The 12,558-nt window shown below is 43.2% G+C and overlaps 1 protein-coding gene across 15 annotated transcripts in view; it reads left to right on the forward strand.

Annotated features, from left to right (window-relative positions):
- The window catches only part of LOC115198972 (protein phosphatase 1 regulatory subunit 12A), a 63,934-nt gene that overhangs the window by 18,024 nt on the left and 33,352 nt on the right, over nt 1-12,558 (forward strand). For all 15 annotated transcript variants that reach the window (XM_029761423.1, XM_029761424.1, XM_029761425.1 and 12 more), the window contains exons 2-3: nt 1,345-1,475; nt 8,533-8,651. In XM_029761423.1, the coding sequence (XP_029617283.1) occupies nt 1,345-1,475; nt 8,533-8,651 (250 nt within the window). The remainder of the gene's footprint in view (nt 1-1,344; nt 1,476-8,532; nt 8,652-12,558) is intronic.

Here is a 12,558-nt window from a genome sequence, read left to right on the forward strand (position 1 = left end):
AAAAGTCCTGGGTCCGAAAAGGGATCCCAGAGTAACGTTTAGTAGCAGTAGTACTCTCATTCAGTCGAAATGAGAGTAGGGGGGCCTTTCAGTCGAAATGATTTTGATTTGTGAAATCCACTTACTGAGATCTGAAACTTCTGCTGCCGTCAAAAGTGAATGGTGGTTTAACTCATTTTGTCCAGCTTTAATCCTGTCATTCCTGTGTACAATGTTTTGCCCAGCCTGGCTTTGTTTCTTTGACACCTGTCTTTCTTTCACCTTGTTATCTGGCTGGCTTTGAAGCAAGTGACATTTTAACCCCTAGGTTGTCACTGAGGTCACTCTGGAGCTGGCCCAGCAGCCCCTAGTCCTCTGAAGTGTCTGAACTCCCTACAGCACTCTCTCTCCTTTCCCTCTGTCTCTCTACTCCAGATCGTTGGCCTTTGTCATCCCTTTTGCCTCTAGGCAGGGAACGCCCCAGCTAGTATTTGCACACACAGTTGCTGGCTCACTCCCACATGTCATTTATTGTGCTGTTATGGTTTGTCTTTGGATGCAACCTAAAATTAGCAGATTAGTCTTTACAGCCATTTTGTAGTGTTGTCGCTTAGGTCTAATGTTTTTCCCTCCTCAGGTTTGTGCTCCTTGCCTCGATCAGGTCCTGGCTTGCATATTTGAAGGAAAAGAAAGCTCCTTTTGAATTTCTGACTTACCGGTTTCTTGTTCCTAGAATGCAACGGATTAGCCTATTCCTGAGGACTAAATACTACTGAGTCGAGGGTATAATGGCGAATGTGTTTTGGGTAACTCAATGGTCTTTTCTGTCTAACCACTTTTGACTGGAGTGAAATATCGGTCATGCTGTCTAGAGCAGCACATAAATCCATAGGTACAGACTTTGAATGGGACAGCCTAAAACGGGGAGAGAAAATTCAACGAATTTGCATATGAGCTGTCGGAGAACGCCCAATTTCCCCCATCCCAACAGCAATGGTATACACTGAGGTATTCCAAACACCTCAGCTATATCCTGGCATTTTGGCCATGTTACCCCCCCCGCCAACAATTTTCTGGAGAAATAAGGCGCCTCTTTTTAAAACGGGGCGTGAGGCAGCTCCTACTGACACCACCCACTACCTTTCGGCGGGGTCAACCGGGTGTGTGCACACACACACACACACACAGGTGCTGCTAGCTGGTTCCTGACACTCTGAGGAAGGTATCACACATGAACATAAGCCTACCTGCATGTCTCTGAAAGCTTGTGATTCTTCTCCTTTCGGGGGTCGTCACACAGTTTCTTAGTGTTAAATGTTGGACTTCTCAACGTACTTACTATTTCTTTCTCCCTCCCTCCTTCAGGCGTGCATAGATGACAATGTGGACATGGTGACGTTCCTGGTGGAGCATGGGGCTGCCATTAACCAGCCCGACAATGAGGGCTGGATTCCCCTCCATGCCGCAGCCTCCTGTGGATACATGGACATAGCAGAGTAAGTACAGCTGCTGGGCTAGAGGTGTCATGGCTGACGTGGCGAGGGTCCAGCTGGAGGCTGTTATGGACCTCTAGGGCAATGGCTGGTCTCTAGCCCCCCCCCCCCCCCCCCCCCCACACACACACACACAAACACAAATTGCTGCATTGGGATAACCCCATTATGTACCAGCCCTTTCACATTGCCTGACGACTCACCCTGAATTAAATTCTGCTGCTCTGATCGCTACATACATGATCGTATACATTCATTCCGGAGAAGAAACGTCAGTTTGGCCGCAGCGACGTGGATGGCTTGCCAGGCAATTCACCTTGAGCAAACCCGTTTTTTGCAATGGAGGCAATGACTCAGTTTTTAGTTTTTATTTAACAAGTGTTTATTTTGCATCGCCAAGTGTTACAAGGTTATTCCCTGAGGTTTATGGCTAGTTGAACACGTAATTGTGCGAATGCCTTTACATTTGGAGAACATCCATTACCCCATCCTGTATAGATCATTTTGGTCATCAATTAACCCTTTCTGTTCAATTATCTTAGAGACTGAAATGCAAAGCTAATCAATTCATTCCTAATAGCTACTTTTTATGGAGCAGACCAGCCTGAACTTGTCAGGGGTCACAGTTTTTTCAATGGTCTGTTTCTCCAAGGTGCATGATTACATGTTGATGGGGGCAACCGCCTATCAGATGGCCCCAAAAACCGCGCACAAGTTCCTTGTGATGTAATCAATATAGAGAAATCGGGGGGTAACCACCGGCATCGGTCATTACTCCAGTTGCTTCCAGTCTTTCCTTTCATTGTCCTTTTGAGGTAAGAAGGCTGTTTAAAGGGACAGAAACCGGGCCGGCAAGGAGGGAGATATTATCAGTAGACGTTTTAAACAGGCTGAGAGCTGAAGGAGCTCACTTGCACTCATTGTGCTGTGACCTGTTTTACTTCTCTGTATTATGTTACAGGAGCCTGGCGTGAGCGTTATCTCACACTGTGCAGTCCTGCTGCCCAAGTTAGAGTAGAAGTATCCTACCATGCTACCAAGGTTATTAATTGACAGAAATCTAGCCTTTTGTGGCGTTTCATCAGCTGCAATTTGTTGTTGTAATTCCAAGAGCTGCCTTGTAGATATCCTTTAGACTTCCCTCTCACCCCTACGACAAATTAGTTATTAAAAATAAGTTAAAGCTGTCAAATGTTCAGTTTAATCATTTTCATACAGTGGGGAGTAACTTATTGTCCCTCTACTGATCCCGTAGAGGTTCAAGTAATGGACTGTCGTTTCATTTTGCTCATTTGAACTGTTCTTGCCATAATATGGAGTTGGTATTTTACCAAATAGGGCTATCTTCTGTATACCACCCCGACCTTGTCATAACACAACTGGTTGGAAATTCCACAAATTAACTTTTAACAAAGCACACCTGTTAATTGAAATGCATTCCAGGTGACTACCTCATGAAGCTTGTTGAGAGAATGCCAAGAATGTGCAAAGCTGTCATCAAGGCAAAGGGTGGCTACTTTGAAGAATCTAAAAAATATATGTTTTAGATTTTGTTTGGTTACTACTGTACATGATTCCATATGTTATTTCATAGTTTTGATGTCCTCGCTATTCTACAATGTAAAAATAAATAACCTCTGGAAATGAGTAGGTTTCTCCAAACTTTTGACTGGTACTGCATATCTTGTGATATGCTGTTTTGACCATATCTCTGTCCTAATAAGCTGGATTGTGCCGTCACAACCAACTGACCTAAAAAGCACAAATCGCCCGGCACTAGATGGCAGGGTGAACTTCTAACCACAAGGCCAAACCACAACTTGTAAAACCCAGCTAAAATGGGTCAAAAGTGAATTCAAAGACAATGTGGAACTCTAAAATGTATTGGCGGTCACTGAATCTCCATTACAAGCGAAGTTACCGGAATGTGCCGGTTTCAAGCGGTGTGTTCTAATGAGAAGGGTCCGCGTCTCTCCGCGGCTGTAATTGGTAGCAGCAGGAGTCAAGATCTCCCGCTGTTCCAAGAGCCTCTTCAATCAGCCAGCGTAGGGCGCAAAATCGGTGAGGAAAGATAATTGGAGAATGATTAATCAAAAAAGGGTGAATCACTAGGCTAATTATGCAGTGAATGTGTGAACTAGTTGTCTGATTAGCGGCAGGGTACTAGAATGACAGCATGAACCCTCTCGGGTGGTTAGGTCAGTGGAGGGGTACACCAGGAAATCCCTCAGGTGAATATGGTGTGATGGCAGACTGCAATTCAGTGTGTTTCTTGATATGGGTGTTCCCTGATATCAGCAAACTCCAATTGATACCTGCCATTGGTCAGTTCCGGTGTTATGAGACTGATGATGATTTCTCGACACAGATTTGTTTACCCAGCAGGGTAGGATAACTAACATGGCAGGTAAGGTAAATTAGCGTGGCAGGTTAGGAGACTAAGGCTAGTAAAAGGGTTAGGCTTAGCTACAGTTGTTAACAATCAATATTTTTTTGTCACATGCGCTGAATACAGCAGGTGTAGACTTTACTGTGAAATGCTGACTTACAAGCCCTTAACCAACAGTGCCGTTCAAGAAACAGAGTTCAGAAAATATTTACTAAATAACTAAAGTAAAAAACATAAATAATAACTTGGCTATATACAGGTGGTACCGAGTTAGTGTGTGGGGGGGTGGTACAGGTTAGTTGAGGTAATTTGTACATGTATGTAGGGGTAAAGTGACTACATAGATAATAAACGAGTAGCAGCAGTGTAAAAACGAGGTGCGGGGGGGGGCAGCAGCAATGTAAATGGTTCAGGTGGCCATTTGATTAATTGTTGGGAAAAGGTCTTGTCGTGCCCTCTTCACGACTGTCTTGGTGTGTTTTGGACCGTGATAGTTCGTTGGGGATGTGGACACCAAGGAACTTGACACTCGCGACCCGCTCCACTACAGCCCCGTCAATGTGAACCACTGTTGTCCCCGAATGAGAAAAACGGCCACGCACCAATGGGTGTAACTTGATATCAAGAAATGCCTATATCAGAAAACGCCCTTAATTGCGCTCTAGAATTACACCTTTCTCCCTTAGTGGTTAGGTCAGCGGAGGGATGCAGCATGAAACCCATAGGGTGGAGGAGTACAGCATTAAACTCCTCAGGTGGTTAGGTCAGCGGAGGGATATGTCCCTAGCCTTTCCCAAGGTCTGGGATTTCTGCTACCAGTGGGTTGTGACCAGGGTTTCCATTGGTCGGTAATAGCTGGCTTTCGGACAATTTTAAAATGCAAGTAAATAAATGAATAAGCCGATGAATAAAATTGCGAAGTAATGCTTTTTAGCCTTCATTGATGGACATAAAGCCTATTCACTGATGGAAAATCTGCTGCTACAGCATCTCAAACAGCAAATGCATAGGCAACAGAAGGCATGCTTCATCAGCGCGTCACACACCACTTTGCAATGATCTGGAGGCACTATGCATTTTGAGAACATATACTTAATTGTTTGAAACCTGAACATTTTACTTCAAAGTAGCCTAGCCAAACTCAGACCAATTATTGAGGTAATTATTTTATGAACTTCCTTTCACTGTCTAGTAGCCAAAGGAACAGTCCTAGTCATATTAGCAACCCATGCTAGTTGTTGCATATTAACTCTCCCCTCTTTCTAAATGTTTAACTGATATTTTCATCTGTCACATTTAGGGCTGACCCCATTTAGTCTACTGGTCGATAGGCTGTTGGTCGACAGATTTTAGTCGAGCAGTAGCTGATAATAAATAAATAAATACTGGTGTACAAGACACCTGTCTGTTTTGCATCTGTCTGAGTTGACTGATCCATTGTGGAAGCCTTGGATTGTACAGTCCATCAGACTAAGATGTGCTACTGAAATTGTATATGGTTACAGCACGATACACACTGATGTTCTGTGGTGGTCGTTGCAGCAGGGAGGACGAGCCAGGCTCGGCACAAATCAATTGCGGTCCGACTCCCTCTAGCCATTTGTCTTAATTATTTAATCAAGCTTAACACATCAGACAAGCTCAGTGCATATAGTTGATTTTATTAAAACACTATGAAAAAATACACTTAACATTTCGACCTATCAATCGGTCAAAAGAACAGACGACTCTCGGACAGACAATTATTTATTTTTGTCGGACAGCCCTATTCACTTTAAACCGCTAGCATGTGCGCTTTTGACAATGGTGTTTTCCCGATTTAATTGTATAATGAAACAAACATTTGCTTATAGCCCAATGCGTTGTGCGTGTTGCTGTGCTTTATAATGTGAAGAAATAAGTTTATCAACCTTTTTAAGCTAAATGTTCTGATCTGTTGCATCACTCTTTGCTTTTTAACTTGATTTTTTTAAATGTAGCCTAGACCTACTGGTTGTATGAAGGTGTGATCTATCATCCCAGTCTGTTTGGAATAAGCTATTTCTTTCTCGACAAGCTGACCAATAGGAAAGGTCTTTTTTTTTTCCTACTATGGGGGATAGTAGATTGTCAAAGGTTAGTGATTTTGCTGTTCGTCACTCGTCTTGTTGGCTGAGAAAGTAAATGTGGACGATTTTATTTGAAGTGCGAATCAGAATTCGGTAAGAAAGACAACACATTGTTGGTCCTCGACTTGTATGTTCTGTTAATATGAATTACCATAATCTACATGTGATTTCTGTCATTTTGAGCACCGTTCAGTAAATGTAAACTCTGCCGGTCAAATGTCCGGCACCACATTTTCCTAACGGAATCCCACTGGACTGTTTCCCTGCAGGTGAAGGGAACACATTATTGACAGTTATGGTAACTGGTAAATGAATCTATTTTCCAATCCTGTCTTGCTAGAATTTGGCCCATTTTTGTTTTCAAACTTTTCATAGGCCTACAGCAGTAGCTTATATTGGCCTAATACATAGAATGAGATGGACATGATTTCCTAGGCATTTTGATTGAACCTATATTCACTTGGGTTAAATAAGAGACTTCATCCATACATATTGATTCAGTGAAGAATTTTATTTACTACTACTGAATGTTACTAATTAGAGGTCGACCGATTTTTATGATTTTTCAAAGCCGATGCCGATTTATTTTATTTTTATTTGTAATAATGACAATTACAACAATACTGAATGAACACTTATTTTTACTTAATATAATACATCAATAAAATCAATTTAGCCTCAACTAATTAAACAGTTCAATTTGGTTTAAATAATGCAAAAACAAAGTGTTGGAGGAGAAAGTAAAAGTGCAATATGTGCCATGTAAGAAAGCTTAAGTTTAAGTTCCTTGCTCAGAACATGAGAACATATGAAAGCTGGTGGTTCCTTTTAACATGAGTCTTCAATATTCCCAGCTAAGAAGTTTTAGGTTGTAGTTATTATAGGACTATTTCTCTCTATACGATTTGTATTTCATATACCTTTGACTATTGGATGTTCTTATAGGCACTTTAGTATTGCCAGTGTAACAGTATAGCTTCCGTCCCTTTCCTCGCTCCTACCTGGGCTCGAACCAGGAACACATCGACAACAGCCACCCTCGAAGCAGCGTTACCCATGTAGAGCAAGGGGAACAACTACTCCCAAGTCTCAGAGCGAGTGACATTTGAAACGCTATTAGCGCGCACCCCGCTAACAAGCTAGCCATTTCACATCGCTTACACCAGCCTAATCTCGGGAGTTGATAGGCTTGAAGTCATAAACAGCACAATGCTTGAAGCATTGCGAGGAGCTGCTGGCAAACGCACGAAAGGGCTGTTTGAATGAATGCTTACGAGCCTGCTGGTGCCTACATCGCTCAGGCTGCTCTATCAAATCATAGACTTAATTATAACATAACACACAGAAATACGAGCCTTAGGTCATTAATATGGTAAAATCCGGAAACTATCATCTCGAAAACAAAACGTTTATTCTTTCAGTGAAATACGGAACCGTTCTGTATTTTATCTAACGGGTGGCATCCATAAGTCTAAATATTTCTGTTACATTGCACAACCTTCAATGTTATGTCATAATTTCGTAAAATTCTGGCGAATTAGTTCGCAACGAGCCAGGCGGACCAAACTGTTGCATATACCCTGACTCTGCGTGCAATGAACGCAAAATGACACAATTTCACCTGGTTAATATTGCCTGCTAACCTGGATTTCTTTTAGCTAAATTTGCAGGTTTAAAAATATATACTTCTGTGTATTGATTTTAAAAAAGGCATTGATGTTTATGGTTAGGTACAGTCGTGCAACGATTGTGCTTTTTTCGCAAATGCGCTTTGTTAAATCATCCCCCGTTTGGCGAAGTTGGCTGTCTTTGTTAGGAAGAAATACTATTCACACAGCTCGCAACTCGCCAGGTGGCCCAAACTGCTGCATATACCCTGACTCGGTTGCAGAGGTGACACATTTACCCTAGTTAAAAGAAATTCATGTTAGCAGGCAATATGAACTAAATATGCAGGTTTAAAAATATATACTTGTGTATTGATTTTAAGGCATGGTATGTTTATGGTTAGGTACCCGTTGGACCAACGATAGTCCTTTTTCGCGAATGCGCACCGCATCGATTATATGCAACGCAGGACACTCTAGATAAACTAGTAATATCAACCATGTGTAGTTAACTACTGATTATGATTGTTTTTTATAAGATAAGTTTAATGCTAGCAACTTACCTTGGCTTCTTACTGCATTCGTGTAACAGGCAGGCTCCTCGTGGAGTGCAATGTAAAGCAGGTGGTTAGAGCGTTGGACTAGTTAACTGTAAGGTTGCAAGATTGAATCCCTGAGCTGACAAGGTAAAAATCTGTCGTTTTGCCCCTGAACAAGGCAGTTAACCCACCGTTCCTAGGCCGTCATTGAAAATAAGAATGTCTTCTTAATTGACTTGCCTAGTTAAATAAAGGTGTAAAAAAATACAATAATAATCGGCCAAATCGGTGTCCAAAAATACTGATGTCCGATTGTTATGAAAACGTGAAATCGGCCCTAATTAATCGGTCGACCTCTATTACTAATACTACTTGGACTACTACATACCTGTCCTAAGTGTGTGTGTGTTTGTGCAGGTATCTGATTGGCCAGGGAGCCAGTGTGGGGGTGGTGAACAGTGAGGGGGAGACACCACTGGACATCGCTGAGGAGGAGGCCATGGAGGAGCTCCTGAAGAATGAGATCAACCGACAAGGTACAGACAGACTGCAGCACTGACTCACTGTCTGCCCCACACTGACCTGCTAGTCAACAACAACTTTCTCTTCTGCTTTCAGTTGAACCATTGCCAGTCAAACATTGTCTACCAAGCATATCATTAATGGGGCTTTTTACATCGATTTGTAATTGGAAGGGATGTGCCTAAAACGACATAATGGGAATGTTTTTCATTAAGTTTTCAAAATAGATTACTTTTTAATGACAAATGAGTGCTGCTACTTTGCTAGCATCATTGTGTTTGCTATAGACCAGGCAGTTATGCACTGCCTTTCCAAATAGACAGTTAAGGGAGGAGAGTTGGTGTGTGTGCAATGGATCGTGGCACATGCATCTAGGCTGCTGTGGCCTCCGGTCATATCAGGCAGGTCTTGGCAGGCCTCCAGTGGCGTGCACTCAGCTTGGTTCAATAGCACTGCAGCCTCCACGGCCAACAAGCTCACTGGTCTAGTCTAACTCCCCTTTCACTACTTCACCCAATACCATTCTTACGTACATGATGTCCAGGTATAACATGCGTGTACTGTGTCAAAGGATTTATGAAATAAAGTGAGACCCAGTCCCGGCAGCTGCGACGCTTTGCCTCGGTGGAGAAGTTACTTAATGGAGATTAAGGCGACCCACTTAAACTCTGGGTTTCTCTGTGATGATTCTAAACTGGATGGAAGAGTTTTTCTATTTTTGGCCCTGGGTGTTCTTGATATGATGACGTGTACCCGTCCCCTCTGGTGGGAGGCCTTGTTCAGACATGCTAATGGACCTGGGGACGAACCGCTCCTCTGCTCATGATGCCGCTGCGTTGTCGGTAGATTGTGGCGCTCTCCTTCACCTAGTAGCCAGTCCAAATGAAGCTCTCGTCAAATCCACTAAGTGTGGCTGGACACCTTTGCAGTGTTTACATTGTTAATCATGCTAGTCACCAGCCGTAATTAGAAGTTAGGTAGCAGCGTAGCTTGTCAGACACCCCCTCTGTTATTTGCACCCTTGTCTGCTTAGGTTGCTCCTCCCCTGAGGTGTAGATGAGTAGAACTAGGGTTGGGCGATATGCCAAAATATCACATCATTGTCATTTTTTTAATGTTGACGTTATGTTTTTGAATAAAGTTCTACATTTGTTTTATGGGTAGTGCATGACCCTACAGTGGCAACACATAAATTCTAAGTGATTTCAATGGGTCTTTCTCCATTCTGTTTTATACTGTTCTTCAACCTAAAAAAAAAAATCCTGCACTTTCACCAATTTCTGCATTTCCTGCTCTAATTTGAGACTTTCCCCACTGCCACGTAAGGGCTGCACGATATGGGCAAAAAAAAAAACTAGGCCTTATTTTTGTAAACAAATGTTGCAACTGCGATTTGACTTGCGATTTAGATCAAAACACTTCAGTGAACTGTTGGAATCATGGAAATAGAATAATTATTCTAATTCTATAGTTAGAATATAAATAATAGTGGGCATATTGAAGTGTTTGACATGACAATGAATGGAGTTGACAGGGTAGGAACCAAAGGGATGGTCAGTGTTTCCTAGGGGACCCTATAATCTTTGGCTACATGAAATGTTTCTTCATGTAGCCAACATTCATGCTTTGCCTATACCTCTGATTTAGAAGATGCTGTTGCACAACAACATGCTGATTTAGGCCTACACCAGCACTGGTATCAGGCTGTATTAACTAGCTATGTTTGCTCTGACTCAGTACATTTTATTAGCAAGCTAGCTAACTAGTGATTAGCATTAGAGGTAAACATGTTTTAGCTAAAATGTGAAAAGAAAAGACAAACTAGCTGTTTGCAGATGTAAGAAACACACTAATTATTGAACGCTTGTGGCTTTATATTAAAAAGCAAAGTAGAAACATCGTTGTCGTCAACATTGTTGCATGTGCTGCATTGACCATACGGACTTAACTTTAAGGGTCTGTTCGTAAATTCACTTGAGTGCTCTGGGCATTCGTAAATTCAGAGCGTTTCGAGCGCACAATGGATGCTCTGGCCGAGGAGTTGGGTTGATCTGAGCGTTCTGACCTCACAACGGCAGTCAAGCACCCAAGCTAACTGGCTAAAGTTAGCTAGCTTGCTAGTTAATTCCAGACATGAATGAGAACACCTCACTCAACCTTTTTACTTGCCCTAGTAGAGCTGGTTAAGCTGTTTTCAAGTGTTGGTGACTAACAATTTAATTACGCTTTTTTTCTGATGTTTACTGACGCCGGACATATTCAACGGGTATTGAGCGTTCGAAGGTTCATCAGTTATTCTGAACTTTGGCACATCGGAGTAGATAGGGCGCGTTCGTAAATTCACTCTGGCTATGTGTCTCATGGTCAAGCAACAACAAAGCGCTCCTTGAGTGACAGTGGGCTGGGCTAGGTCTGTGTGGAAAGTGGCATGGAGAGAGAAGAGGGTGATGACTCAAGTAGTGTATAAACTAAAAATGGACGTTACACACAGCATGTCACATTTTAACAAACCAAACCCAAACCGGTCCATTCTGCAATAATGGCATATAGTAAAATATGCTATACAGCCCAGCCTTAAGTAGAACCAGACTATCCCCAGTAACATGATCCAGGTATGGAATATGGGTATGAGGTGGAGGGACCTGGAGCAGGCCTTGTCTGAGGTGGTCAGAGCCCTATCCTTTTAACACTCCAGTCCTAAGGGCTGAATGTGCAGAATTCATTCAGCAGTTATGACCTCTCCTGCTGTTTGTTAGCATGCTACGCTACTTAAGAGTATTATATAACGGAGGCGGCGGCTTATCCCACGGGAGCCCCGCGCGTCTCACGGCCGACTGCAGCTTTCAGCCTTCGTTTTCCGGGCTTGATGGATACACAGTCTGCGGCTTTGAAGTGGGGCGTCAGTACGCCAGCTCCCAAGATCCCTTACTGACAGACACACAACCCCTGCCTGCAGCACCACAATGTTGCACACCACTGTATTTACCATCAGTCATATGACAGACATCAGACCACCGGCCTTTTTAATATGCAAAGCGTTTCTCCCTCCTGGCTGTATCTGATCAGTGATGCCACATCAGTTTTTGGGTCGATGGGCAGTTACACTGGCAATTAGTTTGCAGTGGAGTTGCAGCATGAGTGGAATTATCAGGCTGTTAGATGTAACACCACGTCGGGAATGAATTCATGCGCATTGTTCTTGACCTTACCACAATAATGGCTAGAGCAGCTCTCCGTTCTCCGTGTTCAGTAAGGTACAGTTATGTAACCGTGTTGTTCAGCTCCCTCTATGTTTAATGTGATTTTTCTCCTCCCGTCTCATGGTCTCCTCTCTAAAGATACCTTAGTCATGGGGTTAAACTCGTTAAGGAGTCACCACCATTACTGCGCGGCTGGCTCCACCTTCAGATCCCCTCTGCCTCCCAGACATTAGGTGACTGGTCCCCCACCCACTACCTCTATAACTGCCCATAAGGGCTGTCTCTGATGCCCCCCCCCCCCCCCCCCCCCCCCCCCCACACACACACAGTTTCCCTGCTCAATGTCTTAGGGTAATTTAGTTTTGGCTAGTCAGCAGGTTTTCCTTCCGCTGAATTTAGTCCTGTGTTATCTCATCCTCAGAGGTCCAGGCGACTTTCCTCAGAGGATTCTCATGTTTGCGCCAGGTCAGATTCTTTGGGATATTTTCCATTTTGGCTTTACCAGACCATATGTAGGCCTAGCTTTGAGAGAGGGGGAGGGAGAGTGGATGAGGACTGAATCAGTCAGTTTTCTGGTCTACTGGCTTTTCTCTATTTATTTTCTCAGCGTCCCGGTAGAAGGTGCAATTTTCTCTTGAAAAAGCAGCTTTGTATCCAGTTCCTCCACCAGGCTGCTGTTTTGTAGTTCTACTTAGGATCTATTAGTCTCCCTGCCTTTTTC

This window comes from Salmo trutta, chromosome 8 (genome assembly GCF_901001165.1).
Source record: "Salmo trutta chromosome 8, fSalTru1.1, whole genome shotgun sequence".
Taxonomy (NCBI): Eukaryota; Metazoa; Chordata; class Actinopteri; order Salmoniformes; family Salmonidae; genus Salmo; species Salmo trutta.